General features: G+C 51.1%; 1 protein-coding gene across 1 annotated transcript in view; it reads right to left on the bottom strand.

The window, feature by feature from the left end:
• Positions 1-19,084, bottom strand: part of SYCP2 (synaptonemal complex protein 2) — a 574,037-nt gene that overhangs the window by 293,101 nt on the left and 261,852 nt on the right. Inside the window, exon 2 of the mRNA XM_069649839.1 lies at positions 12,979-13,039. Coding sequence (XP_069505940.1) covers positions 12,979-13,002 — 24 coding nt within the window. The 5' untranslated portion in view covers positions 13,003-13,039. The remainder of the gene's footprint in view (positions 1-12,978; positions 13,040-19,084) is intronic.

Here is a 19,084-nt window from a genome sequence, read left to right as displayed (position 1 = left end):
AAACGTCGATGTCGTCGACACCGACGTGAAAGTACTCGAAGGCGCCGTGAAAAGCGTCGAGAAATGTGTACTAGGCCTCGAGGAACTCGAAAGGATCGGAGTCCTGCTCGAGAACGACGTCGACGTTCTCGGCGTCGAGTCGGAGGTCTTTTGTCTAACCGTTGGCTGTGGAGTAGCCGTGGTTCTTTCCTTCACCGGCGTCGATATCGGCGTCGACGTCGGCGTCGACTCGATCGACTGATGCGCCGATGAATCCTTCGACAACGGCGTCGATGGCGCCGACCTCTGTTTCGAAGGAGTTTTCGACGATGGCGTCGATGATGCTTTATCTCCCGATGGCTCGAGGCGCTTTCGGGTTGACTTTTCCGCCGGGTACTGCGACTCGCGGCGTTTAGATTTTTTGGGTTTTTTACCCGGGGTATCACCCTCAGCTGTCTTCGAGGGGGACGAGGCCGCTTTCTCGAAGACGCTTAGCATCTTTTTCCTGAATTCCTCCCACTCAGCTTGCGAGCTGCGTTTTGTGGGGCAATGAACTCTCTCAGGAGAACTCGACGAAGATGACGAAGGGGATCTCCTACGTCTCTTCTTCGAGTGTCTCGATGTCGACGAGTGGTGGGAGCCACTTCGTGATCTAGAACGAGAGTGTTTTTTATGGTGAGGAGACGAACGTCTCGACTCTACCGAAGAAGCTTTCGAGGAAGTTAAAGTTGACCTACCTCTCTCGAGCTTCCCCCTACGCTCCTTCAAGGCTTTCGCCGTCATGGAAAGGCATTCCTCACACTCCGAACTCTGGTGCGTGATTCCCAGACACCACAAACAGACCCTGTGAGGGTCCGTCAACGACATTTTCTTCCCGCAGTCTCGGCACTTTTTGAAACCGGACCGAGGGGTCGTCGGGTCGGAGGAGGATGCCATCGATATCGAGGTTAGATATTATATCGAGAACTGAGCAACGGTGTTCCGAGGCACAACGAAGCGCGGAAAAACGGAACTGAGCAACGGACGCTGCGCGCGGCCTTTATAGGCAGGATGACGTCGACGTCGGCACGGAGGCCGTCGAGGGTCATCGACTCGGCGATCATCGACGCGCAGCGCCCTCTGGCGAAAAAATTTTCCGAGGCCAGCAAAGCTGAAGGATTTCTATCTAAGATAAGGAATACGTCGGAGGACACAATCCCTTCGAAGAATGGTTTAAAGATGTTACCCCTGTTTTCTTGTGGGAAAGAAATGAAGCTTATTTTTGGGAATTCTTTGTCTAACTCACTTAAAGTTAAAAGGGGCGAGTTGGTGGGGTACTTAATATATGAGGCCCTACAGGAAATTACCCCAACCAAAGAAAAAAAGAGAAAAGGATACAAAGGACCCAGAGAAACAGCTTATTAAGAAAGGCACTAGAGATTTTTTTTGATTGCCCAAACTTGGAGAGGGAGTTCAACTCTGACTGATAAAAATTAAACCGTATCATCCCATTGGAAAATACAGACCCTCCCAATTCCCTAGTACCCCGGAAAATCTCCTCCCCCATGGAGACAGAAAACTCTGAAGTTCCTGAGGTCACATCCTTGATGTGTTCCGCTCACCTGGTCTCAGCGGAGGCGTTGGGGCACGGTTGCAGCCCTCCCGTGGGTGAGGTCGCTTGGGTCCCACTTCACCCTCTGCGCTTATGTGGTGATTGGTGGTAAGATGTGATGCTGCTCGGGGCGGCTCCTGCCTGGAGAATAGGGGGCGTGAGTATGCCAGCTTGTGCGCCTGATCCCCTTCCAGACCCCTTCTCCCAAACCGGAGTACCCGTGGGATGCGCTGTCCCTGGAAAGCTCACCTGCTGATTAGTTTTGGCGAACACTCCGTCCTGCTAATTCTGGCAGGGGCGCTTGTATGATCTGGACCGAGTTCCTTCACTGGTCCCTTGCACGTGGTAGTCCAGTCCTGATGCGACTAAGCCACTATACTTCAGGTACGTGCTCCTGTTTGCCTTTGTCTTTGTCTTTCCTTGTCTGTTTTTGTTGTATTGTAAAGTTTGTTGTCTTGTATTGCTGTCCATTCCACTTTTGATGTTTGCTCTTTTGCTTTCTTCCCTTGCAGGTGATGTTGCCAGCCCGGCAGATGCTGCAGACCTCGAGGCGACAGCCGGAGGGAATGAGGAACGAAGCTGCAGCGGTACAGTAGCTGGTAAGTTGTTAACTATGGGGCGCATGGGGTTCAAATGCGGCGTGGCCCTAGGACGGATGTTCTAACCTTGTCTTTCTTCTTCTTCACAGGGTCCATGTTTGTGGATGCGGAGTGCAGTGCTGCGGTGTCGGGATCAAGATCACTGGATGTCAGGAGATGAGTCTGCAGATGAAGCGATGAAGCACCGGTTTCCTGGAGGTGTGTATGCAGGAGAAAGCCTGGTTTCAGAGGTAAGTAAACTCGTCCAAGTGGCGGTGAGCGTCACGTTGCACGCGAGTGCACAGTAACGCAAAGCACCGGCCTTAAGGATGGAGCAGCTTATATAGCTGAGCGTCTGAAGCCACACCCACCAGATTCAGCCTGCCTGCCACACCTGACGAGTCAGCACATGAAGACCAGGCCCAGGGAGGCACACCTGATGAGTCAGCACATGAGGATGTTCTCTGGAATAAAGGCTTTCAGCTCCTGGAAAGAAGCACTCCTGCACTGAAATAAAGTGTTCCTGCTCACATCTCTATATGAGCCTGGAGCCAAAGGCGCCAGGACTGAGTGCAGCCAGGGCCCTTGTGTTTATAGGTCCCAAAGGAACTTAAGTGAGTCAAGTGACCCATTTCCCCCCCATCATCAATGGTGTTGTTTTTGTGTTCTGGGGCCTGTGGCCATGACAGATGTAATACCAGCAGAATAGTATTTCTGTAGAACCTGGAAGGGAGGAAGAAAACTTAACTCAGAAAATACCATGTACTATTTTAGAGGGGATTGTGACCTCTGAAGAGATGGAGGAGATAGAATTATCCGAAATACCTAGAGATGGTGACATCCCCTTCCTGATAGAGGAAGACACTGAACCAACTAGTGTAGAAAACTTTGCACTTGGTTCAGAATAGTTTGAGATGTCCAAGTCCTTGGGGAAAAGAGAGCCACAGGGATATTCTCCAAAGTAGTGATTCATCTGCTCCCGAGGGAGACATCTAGGAAGAGCAGATAATATGGTGATGATGCCCACCTTCCCCTGAAGAACTGGTATACTATTTGTGTAGAGGAAAGGTTATGCCACGAGAAAGTGCTCTTTAAATTTAAGATCTTCATCCCCTTCACCGTTTAAGCAAAATCTCAAAATCACCCAAGATGTTCAGGCAAAAAGTCCTCAGATACCGTTTTTTACTATCTTCTATGTGCAAACATCAACAAAGAATACAGATTCCGGAAAAGAGGAATTAAATGTTTCTCTTTGCAAGAGCAGAAACATAAAACAAAGAAAATAAACACTTCTTTCTATGTGGGGAATTAAACCATTTATAGAATATCGCCACCCATCAAGGGAAAGGAGTGTGGGCCCAATTAGATACTGGAAGCAAGGGATGTGCCTTTAAGACCAGAGCTAATTCCGTCGTACTGGAAAGAAACAAAACAGCATAGAAGTCTGCGGTATCCATTGCCATGTCAAAATATACCCCTCTGTACAAATAACCAGGTTACTCACCGTAGTGACCACCTTACTCCTAGTCCATAGTCCCCTTTCCTCCATACTTCTGGGACATCTCTCCGTCCCGTGGGACGGGACCGGAGCACTTTGTAAAAAGCATCCAAAAATGTTTTAAAAAATGTGTCCTTCCTCTCTTTCTTGCGCGGGGCCCGGTAGTCCTTTACTATCGCCAGGCCAGAGACCTACTAGCAATAACAGAGGAACCTTATTAGAGGGGACAGCGGGCAGGCGTATGGAGGAAAGGGGACTATGGACTAGGAGTAAGGTGGTCACTATGGTGAGTAACCTGGTTATACTCCTACGTCCCGTCCCCTTTCCTCCATACTTATGGGAGATTCCCAAGCACTTCTAACAGGAACTACGGGTGGATGGAAATACCACTTACTGAAAAAGGTTCTTCAGCACAGCCTGACCAAACTGAGCATCAGCTCTTGAGCTCATGTCAAGACAATAATGCTTACAAAAAGCAGATGGAGGCCCAAGTAGCTGCCCTAGCGATGGACTCCCAGGGGACATATTTCTGAAAAGCAACCGCGGCTGCCTTGCCCCGCACCAGGTGTGCATGAATACCCTTAGGAGGTTTCAGCCCTTGGACGGTGAAAGACTCCGTAATCCAGGCGGCGATCCACCGAGAAATATTCGCCTTAGACGCCTGCTTAACCTGAGAGTTACCAAAAGTCACGAACAGTTGAGAACTCCTAAGCTCGGAAGTTCTGTCCAGATAGAACTTAAGAGCCCTTCTGACATCGAGACAATGCAGAACCCTTTCTGCCTCTGAAAAAAGACCGGCAGGGAGATCGACTGATTCAGATGGAATTCAGTTACCACCTTCGGCAGGAAAGCAGGATTCGCCCGTAGGACTACCTTATCCTTGTGAAAGACCAAAAAGGGATGCTCCACCGACAAGGCCTGGAGCTCACTCATCCGCCTCGCTGACGTAACGGCGACCAAAAAGGACACTTTCCAGGATAGGTACTTGAGGTCCACCGTGGCCAAGGTTCAAAAGGCTTATGACAACTCCGTCAGGACTATATTTAGATTCCACGGCAGGTGCGGACTACGAATTGGAGGGTAGAGGCGTGTCAAGCCTGCAGAATGCCTCTTAACCACTGGATTACACAGAGAGTAAGAACATTGGTCCATAGAAAGATAAGCAGAGACCGATGAAAGGTAAGTTCTGCATGACAGAACGTGAACACCCGACTCTGCTGGGAAGGATACGAAGGACAGCACCGTGTCAATCGTAGCCCCCTTTGGTTCCAACTGTTTTTCCAAACACCAATGACAGAACCTGAGCCATTTACTTCTGTACTGGGATCTAGTCGAGGGTTTCCTGGCTGCCTGGATAATACGCAGGTTATCTGCAGACAAGTTAAGATGTTCTAAAGACTTGAACTCAGGCACCACGCCGCCAAGCTGAGCGATTGTGGGGAGGAGTGCCGCATCTGCTGTTCCCCCTGATGAAGAAGATCGGGGGTCACTGGTAACCTGCTCGGAAGATACACCGACAGGTGTTGAAGTTCTGAGAACCAATACCTGGAAGGCCATCACGGGGCTATGAGTAGAAGGGAACAGTTCACCGAGTTCTTCAGCTTCCAAATTGCTCGATGGTCTAGAGGCAGAGGCGGAAGGCGGAAGCTCTCATGTTGTGCCATGGAATCTCGAGAGCATCCCCCAGAGAGGAGGTTCCCAGCCTCCCTCTGGAGGCATACTGAGGAAGCTTCTTGTTTACCGCCGTAGCGAAGAGGTCCACCTCCGGTGTGCCCCAACGCATGAAAATCCATGAGAGGACCTCTGCCTTCAACCCCCACTCGTAGCTGACCACTGTCCGCCGGCTGAGGGCATCCGCTGTGACATTCAGCGGGCCCGGGATGTGCACTGCAAGCAGCCAAACACCATGAAGCACAGCCCACTCCCAAATCTGGATGAACCAGTCCACAAGAGGGAGAGACTTGGTTCCCCCTTGCTTGTTGATGTAATACATCGACACCACATTGCCCGTGCGTATGCAGACCACCTTGTTGGCTATGATCGGTCTGAACGCCCTGAGCACTAGGAAGATCGCCAGAAGCTCTAAATGATTTATGTGGAGGAGCTTGTCCTGAGGCGACCAGAGATCCGAGACCTGAAGTGGATCTAACGTCGCACCCCACCCCAGGAGGGAGGAGTCCGTCGTGATCATCACCGTAGGGGCTGGGTCCTGAAACCCTGCACCCACCGACAGGTTGCAGAGAGATGACCACCATTCCAGGTCCACTCTCATGGAAGCCGGAATCATTATCAGCTTGGAATCCGGGTCCACAGCCAGACGCCAAGAACTCCGAAGAGCCATCTGGGTCCGCCTCATCTTGAGACGAGCAAGAGGAAGAGGAAGAGGAAGAGCCAACACGCACGAGGCCATGAGGCCCAGAAGCTTCTGGAACCACCAGGCCGACATGCTCTCCGACTGCGCAAACATCTGACACGTGGTTACAAGATCCGCCATCCTGTCCCCGGTCAGGTACACTCTGCAGTCAATTGTGTACCTGAGAAAACGCAGGAAAATCAAGTCCTGCGAGACCGTCATGGAAGATTTCCGCCAGTTCACCAGACAGCCGAAGATGGAACAGGAGCTGAAGGAGAGACTGAAGATTGCCCGCTGCTTTCAACGGACAAGGGCTGCGTAAGAGCCAGTTGTCCAAATAGGGATACACATGGATACCTTTCAGACGAAGATAGGCCGCAATCATCGAAATCTTCGTGAAGGCACGCAGCGCCGAGCTGAGGCCAAAAGGAAGCACTCGAAACTGGAAGTGCTCCTTTCCCAAAGAGAAACGGAGATATCTCCTGTGTGGATTCCAAATCAGAATATGCATGTACGTATCCTGAAGATCCACCACACTGAGCCAATCGCCCATCTGCAAGGAGGACCGTATCTGGCTGGGCGTGATCTTGAATTTCTCTTGGGGTAGGAAAAGATTGAACTGGGAAAGGTCTAGGATGGTGCGCAGGCCACCCTGGTTGGGTTTGGGCACCGTAAACAGCCGGGAGTAGAAGCCCTCCCCTCGTTCCCCAGCTCTGAGGTCCAGAAGTTTCTGAACCTCGGCTTTGAGGGAGGGCGAGCCCGACAGCTGAAAGGGAGGGTTGAAGGGTGGGGTAGGGCGTAGGGGTAAGCGGAAGCCCCCCCGAGCAACTGACAAGACCCATCTGTCTTCGGTGATGGTCTGCCACGCCTCCAATGAGACGCAATGCGTCCTCCCACTGGGGTCTCGTGCGAGCGCAGAGAACCCTCATTTTGTAGGTTTTTCGGTGGTATTGCCACCAGAACCTGAGGAGGAGTCCGTTGTTGGCTACAGCGGTTATTCCCCGAAGGGGTATCCACTCTGCGAGATTTCTGGTCAAGGAAGCCCCTAAAGCCAGAGGAGGGTCGGCTTTGCGACAACGGTCTCTGGGTTTTGAAAGGGGTCTTAACAAGGACCGACAAGGACTTAGCTGTCTGAGTGCTATCCTTTGTCTTGGTGAGCTCTACATCTGTTGTAGAATGAAAGAGCTCCTTAACATCGAACGGAAGGTTCAACACCTTGTCCTGCCCCCTTTTGAGAATTTAGCTGCATGCAGCCACGCCACGCCTGCCGTGAGGCATCAACCCCCAGCATAAGGCCCCGAGCCCAGGTGTCTACGTGATGAGCCGCAGCCTAAAGGAGATCCTGGGCCAAGACCATGGCGTTGGATAATCCCGCCTTAAAGTCTTCCAGCTTCTCGATCGGGATGAACTCCTCAAACTCTGACAGACCTTTCCACATCCACATATTAGCCCCTGCTAACACCAGTTTGGCATTCGCCTGCCTGAGTTGCAAGGCCGAGTTGGCGAAAATCTTTCTCCCAAGGAGTCAATGAGCTTATCCTCCTTTCCCAGAACCTGAGTAGCCGTTGTGGAAGAGGATGCTGCAGGCCTGGACTGCAAAGTGGCTGCAGCCACCACTGTGGAGGAGGGGGCCAGAGAAGACAACAGGGCCACCTCTTCCGATGAATGCAGCCTGTATCGCGCGTCAATTTTCTTATTGACGAAAAGTCCAGAGTTTGTCTTTTCCCAGACCCTGCGGACCTCGGCCAGAACGTCCTTCTGAAAGAACAGGCCAGTACGCTCCAAAGGAGACAGGGTGAACGGCCCAGAAGGTACACCCTCCTGCGGAGCGCGTGCCTTGGGCACCGGAACATCTAAGAAGCACATCATGTCCAGTACCCGGTCATGAAAAGCTCTAGAGCGGGGCAGGTCCTCGTCCTGATCGCCTTGCGCGTCATCTGACAGGTCAGGATCCTGCTGAGCCATGTCGGGCGCTGCCTTGTCCACAGGGGACAATGGGGGCAAAGGCGGAAGAGTCGGGGAAGGCACCGTAGGCAAGGGAGGCGCCGGCAGAACCACCGGAGGAACGGGTGGAGCCGGAGGCGGACATATCTCCCTAAAAAGCCCTTTGAAATATTCCCTCATGGGGTCAGTACTCATGAGCGTTTGAAATTTACCGAAAAAAGGTATCCTGCAGGGACTGCTTTGGAACCTGAGGAGGTTAATTCCAGGGACGTAACAGGGAAGGGTGCCACACCGGCCCCTCCACCGACGTATCTACATAAATCAAAGGTGTCGACCCCGCAGGCAACTAAACATTATGCGGAAGGGGCATCCGGCCGTTCCAATCATAAACTGGCCGATAAGGATGCGCACAAGGAACTCTATGTTCACCCACAGAACCAAGCCCTACACCTGAGGCCGATGGCGTAGTTGTACGGGTAGCACCCAAAATGGCTGCCGCGGTCATGGTGGGAACAGGCGCCATTTTGTCATCGCCTGAGGGGAACTGCGGCACGTGAGGAAGTGAGGCAGGGGTCCCCGTCGATGGATCAGGGGTCTTAAATTTAGCCTTAACATAAGGAACCTCGGCAGAGCCGGTACTATGAGGCCTGGAATGTTTCTGCGACATACCAACCACCGTATTAGCCTTCCCAGGAAGGACCTCGGCACAGCCGGTAAAAGAAGAACTTTCCTTCTTTGCCCCCTCAAAAGATCTGGTGTCGCCGCAAGAGCGAGAACGGTGAGAAACAGCCTTCACCGATAAGGCCTGGTCAGGCCTCTCACAACTGTTGGTAGCTTTAGCCTCTGTACGAGGGACCTCGGACCCAGGTCTGGTAACAGCCTTATCCGCCCGGGCCTCGAACATCCGCTCGGTGACACCAAGCCCAACCAAGACCTCGGGCGCACCCCAGTCTTATTCTTGAGGGAAGCCGAAAGAGAGGCCACAGAGCGAGCTCCGGTACCCCACGACTCAGTAGACCTGGGTCTACAAACACCCACCACAGGAGGGGCCACAGAGCATGCTCATGTATCCACAGGCCCCTTACGGAGACCCTCAGAGAAAACTCCAGTACAATTATTGGGCCCAACGGGCACTTCAGGGCAAACCCCGGTGACAGAGCGATCAACGCTCCTCCCGGCCCAGGAGGAACCTGGAAAGGTATCCCCCGGCCGGGGTGCTCTGAAAAGTGAAGAACTTACCAGGCGTTTCTTCTTTTTGTCGATGAATGCCTGAAAATGCGAAGGAGGAGTTCGTCGGAACACCTCCTCCCACCGCTCCAACTGACTTTGAAGTGCCCGGACCGAAAGGGAGTCGCAGTAAAAACAGGAGTCCCAACGGTGATCCGGGACCTAACACTCTAAACAAAGAGGATGGGGATCAGCCCTCGCGAAGAGTCGGTGACACGATGAACAATCTGGAAAGTATAGTTTGAACGACAGACAGACTAGTACACGATCGCTAGCGAGAGCCAGAGAGGAAAAAAGGGAAGAAAATCTTCCAAGGATGCAAGTGCGTCCAGTCCCGAACGAGCGGAGAAAAGGACTGATGGGCGATGCGCGGGGCGGAGCCAAGGTAGGCGGGGTTACGGCCGCGTGCCGGGCCCCGCGTAAGAAAGAGAGGAAGGACACATTTTTGGATGCTTTTTACAAAGTGCTCCGGTCCCGTCCCACAGGACGGAGAGATGTCCCATAACTATGGAGGAAAGGGGACGGGATGTAGGAGTATACCAGTTACCATCCTGGAGAAGGAGGTGAGGATCACAGTGGCAGTAATTACTAAACTACCTGCACAATTGTACATCTGAAGTAACATACCTGAATTCAATGGGTGTCCCAGATTTCACAAATAGACCTCAAAATAAATCCCAAATGAGAGAGACATCAGGAGTAATGAAAATAAACAGTTCCTCTAGAGGATATTCTCCCAACATCTGGGGATTGGAGGGCTTTAAGGTAAAATCCCTGATTTGGGATTGGGAGGGAGTTAAAAAAAATATTCCCCATCAAGACTCTGGGGCTAAAACACCAAAACTAACTTTACATGGGGATGGCACCTCTATTAGGGAAAGGGTATGTGACGATTCACCATGTCTCGTGACTTCTCCCTGGGGGGGAAGCCCCTTCCTATGAGGCTAGGGAGGTGAGGCCGCTATCTAATAGTTCCCTAGTGGTGATAATATGAGGAGGACATCATAGGGAGGGACTCCCCTCCTGGGGATCAGGATGTCCACCTGGGGAAAGCCTCCCCACAATCCTGTCGCAGAACCCCCTACCCTCATGGTCACACTTTTCACCCACCATTGATAATGCAACCGTGGGTTAATTTAAAGTCATGATTGTGACAAATGCAGATCATACTGCCACGAAAAAGAACATGAAGTGTGCCAAAGAGTCTTTCCAAGATGGTGTTGACATTACATGAGTGCGGAGTCAACAATATAAAGTAGAAAGCAAGAACGGGCTAGAGAGCTCTCATTGTGGAAGCCAGCAGCATGCAGATCCTGCCCAGGAGATTCAAACGGGGAGAACCAGAGACGCAGAGAAGCTGTTGCTCCAGACAGAGTCGGTCAAAAGCAGGACGCTGCTACAAAGTCCCAGGAGCTTGCTGGAAGCCGACTCACCAGAATGAAGAAGCAATCGTGGTGGTGGTGCGACTGCAGAAAGGTAGACCGTGAGGTCGAGAAACAGTGCAGAAACCACCAGCTGGAGCCTGGCACACAGCCATGCAGGTGTTGGAAATCGCAGAGGAACCCCAGGAAGAATCAGAGCTGTGTCCTAACAGAGAGCAAGGTAACGGGAACGGCGGGAAGACCGTGAGGGGTCCGGGAAGCCAAACCAAGAAGCCAGAGTGCATCAGGAGTCATTTCCCTCATTACAGTGGTCTGCCCAGTACTGCTGCCCAAGTAGAGTGGAATGGGGGACATCTTCCTCGTCAGAGTGATAAATGGAAGCCAAAGAAATGCATTTTTCTACTTCATGGTAGAAGTTAAAGACAAATCCAAGTTTTCAGCAAGAGTGCTTAAAGACCCTTGTAGAGATCTTTATAGAAGGGATACATTTCCCTGGTCCTTTGTGATTGAACATTTAAGGACACAGAGACTTCACTTTAGTTAAAGACTAATGTGTTACGCTTACACTTGTCTCTGCGGGGGCGTTGGGGCACGGTTGGAAGCCTCCCAGGGGTGAAATGTGTCCTTTGATGCGCTAGCCGTGAACACCAGTGACCGCAGCAAGATCGTCAGAGGGTCGCGCACCTGCGTGAATACAAGAGGAACGTTGAGTGCTTCTGGCTGCGACCTGCGCCCCTTTCCGTCCCTCCCCCAGGACTGTACTCCGATAAGTGCGCTGTCCTGGTTAGCTCACCTTTTAGTAGAGTCTGTGGGCACTCCGTCCTGCTACTTCTGGCAGGGGCGCTTCATTCCCAAGGACCAAGTACCTTCACTGGTCCTTTCTGGGCAGAAGTCCAGCCCTGATGTGACTACCCGGTTCTTTTGGTAAGTAGTGCTCTGAATCTTGTCTATCTTCTTTTGCGTGTTGGTTTTCAGCCTTTCTTGCTTGGCTTTAGCAGGATTATGGTAAGTAGTGTTCTTATTCTTGTCTGTCTTCTTTGCATGTTAATTTCCAGCTTTTCTTTGCTTGGCGCTGCATTATTCGTCTTTCGCTATACTTCGCTTGCTTGGTTCTCTAACAAGTGTGCGTCCTATTGTCCGTACCTTTAGTAATTCTGTTCTTGCTTTCTCTCCATGTAGGTGATGAAAGCAGGTCCCTGGAGCTGCGAGGACAGATGCGGTGTCCGGAGCGATAGAGAAGCGGATCCGCGGTTGCTGGTAACAGGAGCAATGAAGGATTGGATCCGCGATTGCAGGTAACAGCTGAGTTGTATTATAGCGCTGTGCGTGTTCTTTTAACTGCCACGCACTGCCAGTTGCTCAGATACGTTAACCTTGTCTTGTCTTCTTTCGTTGCAGCGACCGGACTCGCTGAATAAGAAGGGCGAGAAGAGATGGAGCGGAGCGTCGGATGCAGGTGAGTATTTCTCTGCAGCTTCGTACGTCGGTAAGCGTCACGTTGCTTGAAAGCAAGTTAACACAAAGCGCTTGCTCCAAGGATGGAGCGTCTTATATAACTGAGCTCCTTAGCCACACCCATTGGCTTGCTCAGCCTGCCACGCATGGCCTCGCCTTAGTCCCTGGCACGTGAAACTGGCCCAAGAAGGCCACATCCAGTACCTTGCAAATAGAGGCCTGCAAATTAAAGGCCCAATGGTGTTACTGCAACCCAACATCAGTTACCCACATGGGCTTGGTGCCAGAGGCGCCAAGACAAAGTCCACCCCAGCCCCCTGTATCTACGTATCCAAAAGGGACACAGATAAGTCACTCCTAGGTATGGTCCCATGGCACCCATCATCCGGGGTATCTGTGTATATGCCCCAGGGTCTGTGGTTGTGACATAATGTTTGTAGAGTTAGGGTTAGATTAGTTGATTTCTGACTGAGAACATTTAATTTTGACGGACATTCTGACAACCCACCAACGTTTTTCTAGGGTGATGCAGGGAAAGCCCCTAGAAGTAGGGAGAGATAGGTTTCTTTAATGATTTAATAAATGTTTGTAGGCCAAAAGATGGCCGCTCCTTCTACACCATCACATAATGCAGCATAGGGAATGACATCACAGTGGCGTAGGCATTTTTGTCATGGGCCTTTCTTCCTACAGTCACTGGGTATTTGAGACTGCACTTTGCATACAATCGTAGCATCTGTGATATTTTTCTTACAAACAGTAACTTATTAAAAATATTATGGTACTAGTGAGGTATGTGAGACATCAGTTGGCATAATGACAGAACCTGTAAGACCATCTATTAGATATGGTGACTATCAGAAAAGGTAAAATATTATCCACTTAAAACAATGCATTACTTGTGAAGAAGCACTGTGAAAAATTGCATGCATTGTTTTTCCTGAGCATTATTAGTGGAACAAATAACATACCTTGAGATCTCGTCGAACAGGCATCTTGGCAGCAATACTTTTCAGTTTTGCAACAAAGCTTCTAAGAAAGAAAGGTAAACACATATAAGCAATTATGTTTTCAAATTTCAGGTGGTAGGCACATTTAAAAAGAAATGTTTTATTATGAGTTAATAAAATAAATTGTGAATGAAATTAATGTTACAATGCATGGCTTGCAATATGTGTATTGAACAATTTCACAAGAGAAATGGTGGCGATAAAAACGGAATTAAAGGGATAGTCTGCTCAAAAATGTTATTGTCCCGATCGTTCGGGCATGTGTTTTTCAGCATACTGTGATCGATCGAAAAAACGTTCCTGTGCATCTTACCTTCGTTTTCCTCACTTTTACGCATGTGAAAACAAGGGGTTGGGCGCAGCCATCTTGTGCTAATCCTATCCGTTGATGCATTGCTCTAAGGTCGAGTTCCCATGCGGCACTAAATCATATCCCTGCCCCTGAAGCTGACATCACTATTCTAAACGATAGGCTCCACCTATTTTCATGACGTTAGCGGGTAGCGTAGCCAACCGCGCCCAGTCATCACCCAAGTAATAACATCAGTTAACGCAGAACCCGGAATATCAACACACATCCTCTCACAGTGCGTCCCAAAGCGAATTTGCTACCAAGAATTTTAAAGAAAACATCATTAATCTGCATTTTGCAAGTGCTTTTATTTATCAAAGAATGCTCCAAAAACCACATTATCGAGATCCACTGATTGCGATGAACAAGCAATAGTTGTGTGTCCTTAGGCTCAAGTGGCAAAAGTTAAAATGACGCACATAGTGTTCCTTTCGGGGGAAGATGTGGATTGGACACATCAGATTCTTGCTACACTGTAAACGATGACAGGTTGTTCATGGTGGCTGGTACCGCCAAAAGGCATATCGGTCCCGATCTATCGTCCCACATGATGGTGATGCTGAACGATGCGGTTCAGCGTATCTGCCATTGTTGGTTGAAAAAGCCATCTCACAGCAGCTGGAAACTATAGCATTCGCAGAACGGTACAATATATCTGTGCAGATAACAGAACACAAATATATTTTAGTATCCGTTCTTTATTCTAAATTATGTCGTAATTCTGCACTGGATGAAACAGAATAACAAACACAAACCAAACACAGACAACTTGGGGGACTATTTTAGATTACGATGTGCATGAAAGGTTAAGCCACAAAGTCGGTATAACTCCCAAAGGTATGGATAAAGTGACTCAGAAATGGGACAACAGATAGATGGCATTGTAACGGAACTGGGAATATTATCTATCGAAAATCGAACCAAGTAACCTTGGAAAATCTTCTGCCCCCGACCCTTTCAATAATGCAACTTTGATTGCACACCCTGATATTTCATGGGACGAAGTGGTTTAGATATCGTTAGCCTGTTATACAGTTTGTGGTTTTGGGTCGTCTATGAGTAATCGTCACAATATGCTCCAACAAACAACCCATAACAATGTCAATAATCAATAACGGACAAAAATCCAAACCTTTACTCATTCCTTCTTAAACTAAACACAAATAACAATTATGAGTAAACTTATAAATGAACCGCGAGTTACGCACTCAGTTTTTAAATATGGTGTGGTATACGGAACAACGTATTCTGTCCACTATTTACGTCAAATGGCATTTTTGCACGTCGCTGAATTCTCCCATATGCAAACAGAACAATTTCCCCTTTTTGCAAAAATATTATGCATAGTTCAACTTTTATGTTCGGTAGTTGCATTCTCTTGGCGTAATGCGCAGTGTCCGCTCTCAACAACGGTTTGCATAAATTGAAACTAAATGTTCCAATGTCCACTTTCATAACAGTAAATGTTATCATTTTTGCGGGTATTCCACAGCTTCTGTCCTTCTAGCCTGGTGATTGCTCCCTTTGGTCCAAGGTCACATAACAATTGAAGCTTGTTTTCAGAGTCTATGGGCCTCATTCCGAGTTTTGCGGTAAGTATGGGTTTTTACTGGCATGGCGGAAAGACCGAGTCCGGTCTGGTACGACACCGCAATTTACAGGCCATTCCGACTTCGGGGGCACGAGCTTTCCGCCATGCCGGTAAATCCCCTAGCGGCATACCGTTAAAGGGCCCGTAAAACCCCTTAGCGGCATGAAGCGAGACGGTCATTACAACACCGCCACCGAAGCTTCGCTGTCCGTTATTAGCGGTGACCGTAAATTACGATATCCGTAATTTACGGTCAACGCTAATTAACAGATACAGAAATTACGTCATCGCACAGGAACGGGAAGGAGCGCGGTGGCCATCTTTAAAAACACAATCCACTGCCATCCTCTTAATACAGTACCCAGAGGTATATTTCGACCCTCAAAAAACCCATCAGTGACCAGTATCATGCCGAAAGCACTGAAGAAAGGTGCCGCCCGCATCAGGAAGGAGCGTTTCACGCAGGACGAGCTCCAGGTCCTGGTGGACACCCTGCACGCAAATGCTGAGACAGTATTCAGCAGCAACATGCGTAGGCCGACCATTGCCAGGAAGAAGGAGATCTGGGACTTGGTGGCACAGAGGGTGAGCGCCGTAGGGAACACCCCCCGTACGACGAGGGACTGCAGGAAACGGTGGGATGACCTCCGTCTCAGGGTGCGGGCCATCCTATCGGCCAACCGAACACAGGCCCTGGAGACAGGAGGAGGCCCAGCTTCTCCAATCAAGATGATGCCCTGGGAGCAAACGTGTGCGGACATGATGGGCACTGAAGCCATAGAGGGGGTCAGCGAGATGGAGTGCGGTGCCCCGTCATCCGCAGATGGAGGTGAGTGTCATGAGTGAAGATAGTAAATGCATTCCCAATGTAAGGCACCGCCAAGGGCTGGGCAAGCAGTCACATCACGTATGGGAACCCCCCTCCCCCATCAAATCATGCCGTCACAAGACAGACCCAGGCTGATGCCAGGTGCAAGGCTCCAACCCATATTGGCCAGAGCACACAAAGGCAGTCAATGTGAGCAGGCACAGTACTCCTCCAACATGAGTGACCCAGACACCTGCATGAATTTACCGTCCAAGCCCACATCACTGTCCCACTCCCAACCCAAATGTCAACAAAACGCTGCAATCCCATTGTCATACCATAGGCTTGAAGAAATGCTGACCCCCAAATCATAGCTCATGCATCTCTCTCTTCCCCCCCACAGGCAGCGGCCATGAAAATGAGGGCCAGGAAGCCACACAGCCCTGTACCTCCAGGGGCACAGCCAGGGGACAGCGTAAACCTGCAGGAAGGAAGAAGGCACAGGCAACACCACCTGCACCAGCAACCCCCATGGAGGCTGCACAACCCACACCCACACCCCTACCCATGCCTGCACTGCCGACGGAGACATGCCCCACAGTGCACTCGGAGGAGTCCAGTGTGGCAGGGGAGAATGCTGCCATGTGCCTCCCCGAGGAGCCAGATAGCCCGACATCAGTTCCCGTATCCGACGTGGAGGAGCCCCATGACATCGTGCACAGCCCAGACACCCCATCCTACAGTCAAGTTGCACACAGCGACTCCGGGGAGAGTGACACCCCAGGCCTCACAGGCCAAGGAGCACCACCTGCCAGTCCTGGATCCACCTCCCCTGCAGAAAGCCCCGAAAGGGCTGCAGGCTCAACACCACGGCTGCCTAGCACATCTGCCACACCAGCCATGGATGGATTGCACTCCCAGCGCCTCACGGGCCTGATTGAGGACTTCATCCGGGACAACCGTGAATCCAGGTCGGAGTGGCACAATGACCTGCAGGCCCTGGGCGAAGTCATCACTGCCAACACAAACCGGCTCTGTGAGGTGCTGGGCCGGATCGCTGATGCCCTGGAGGCAGCACCCTACAGACCACAGACCCAGTGGGAGTGCCCACCCTCACAGTGCTCCTCCACGCAGACCAGCCCTGTCCGTCGGTCAATGCGCACACTCCGCCGCCAGAACATGGATACCCCTGGCTCTGGAAGCACACAATGACCATACTGCCACACACAAGTGGCCTATGTTGCACTGATGGGACTATTGTAGGGTTGTTGTGGGGGGAGGCGGAGGGGGTGAGGGTGTGTGTGGGAGTTGAGGGGGGAGGGGGATGAGGGTGTGTGTGGGAGTTGGGGGGGAGGGGTAGGGGGTGAGGGTGGTGGTTTTGTTGTACACGTTCCTACATAAATGTTGAATACACTGGTTGTTCATTCCCAAAAAACAGAGTGGACATTGCTCATTTTGCTTGTGTCTTTTGATGTCGCACATTGCATGGTGTACATGTATCCCCACACCCAGGACCCAATGTCCTCTCACCCTCACACCCTCAGCTGACTTGTGAGTCAGAAATATTGTCCAATCAATGATTGACGCACTGAACGTCCCTCCTGTGCATCGGCACCGTGCTGCTGTCCTGCCATTCCTTCCTCCTCCCCCTCATCATCATCTGGTGGTAGCAGTTCCACGTCAGGGGGCAGTGGCACGTTCCGACGGATGCACATGTTGTGTAGCATTACACATGCCATGGTGATCTTGGACACCTTCTCGTGGCTGTAGATGAGTGCCCCACCAGACCGGATGAGGCAACAAAATCGTGCCTTGAACAGGCCGAAGGTCTGCTCTATCACCACCCGTGTACAGGTATGGGATCTGTTGTAGTCCTCCTCGTGCCTGTTCTGTGGGTTGCGGACAGGGGTCATGAGCCACGGCTTTAGAGGGTAGCCAGCATCACCTGCATGGAAGTGGAAAGGAGGTAATTGTGTGTGCATTCATGGTGGAGAATTGTACTAGTCTTACATGGCCGCAGATGATTACTGGGATGAGTGTGCATCCCGCCCCCTTTCCCACCCAGGTGGGGTATGCATCCCCCCCTTTCCCACCCAGGTGGGGTATGCATCCCCCCCTTTCCCACCCAGGTGGAGTATGCAGGCGACCTACTCACAGCCCCAATGCACTGGCATGGCCCATTCAGGTTACTCACCAAGCAGCCAAGCACGTCGTCCGGCATGTCGCTCCATGTAGCGTGGTAGTGTTGAGTTCCGCAGGACCAAGGAGTCATGAGTTGATCCGGGGTATCGGGCATTGCAATGTGTGATGGCTTTACTGGCATTACACACCATCTGGACGTTGATGGAGTGGTATTGCTTGCGGTTGCATACGGCCCCTCCATGGCATGCGGGACCACTAATTCCACGTGGGTGCAGTCGATGGCACCTATGCAATTTGGCATGCGTGCCAGTGCATGGAAGGCAGCTTTGGTGTCATATATCTCCTGGGGAGTACGGGGTAGGGATATGTATTCCCTTGTGTGGGTGAGGAGGGCATCCAGCACTTGTTTGAGTATCCGTGAAAATATGGGCTGTGTAATGCCATGCATGTGCCCCACTGTATGCTGGTAGCTGCCTGTGGCGAGGAAGTGGAGCACAGACACTACATTCAGTAGAGGGGGGATGGCAGTGCGGATTTCTATGCGGCTCACTGTATCATCATGTATCATGTCCATTATGCTGGTAATGGTGTCCCAGTCAAGCCGGTACAGGGTGTGGATCTGCTCTGGTGTGAGGTTGAAGGGGGTGGCTCTGATGCGGGGGATTGGGGGCTGCCGGCGTGGTAATGGTGGCTGCACCGGTAGGGCATGCTGGGCCTGTCTCACCCTCCTTCTCCTCCTGTGTATCCTCTGTGGTGGGGGTTGTGGTTGTTGTAGTTGCTGTTGTTGTAGTTGCTGCCTTGCAAGCAGGGCCTCCAGCTCCAGGAATGCTGCTACAATTGGTATCATCTTGGTGTGGGAGGGGGTGTGGTGTGTGGGTGTGCTCCTTTTGTGCTGTGCCAGACTCCATTGCCTCCACCTGTGCTGTTTGAGTGCACCTGTTCCTCTTGGAAACACTGCTGTATTTACTCCATGGCGGTAAGGTACTTTGCGGTCTTGTGGAGGCCGTTTTTTCCATGTCCGCTTTACTTGGGATCAGCTCCGGTTTACGCCATGCCGCTAATTACGGCATGGCGTGTCGGGCGCACGCCACTAAACTGCTATTTACGGCATCGTACTTTACGACGCCGTAAATAACGGTCTGGTGGGTCAGAATGGGCCGTAACGGGAAACGAT

This window comes from Ambystoma mexicanum, chromosome 3p, assembly GCF_040938575.1.
Source record: "Ambystoma mexicanum isolate Mex_15411 chromosome 3p, UKY_AmexF1_1, whole genome shotgun sequence".
NCBI classification, from domain to species: domain Eukaryota; kingdom Metazoa; phylum Chordata; class Amphibia; order Caudata; family Ambystomatidae; genus Ambystoma; species Ambystoma mexicanum.
This window is presented reverse-complemented; position numbering and strand designations above follow the sequence as displayed.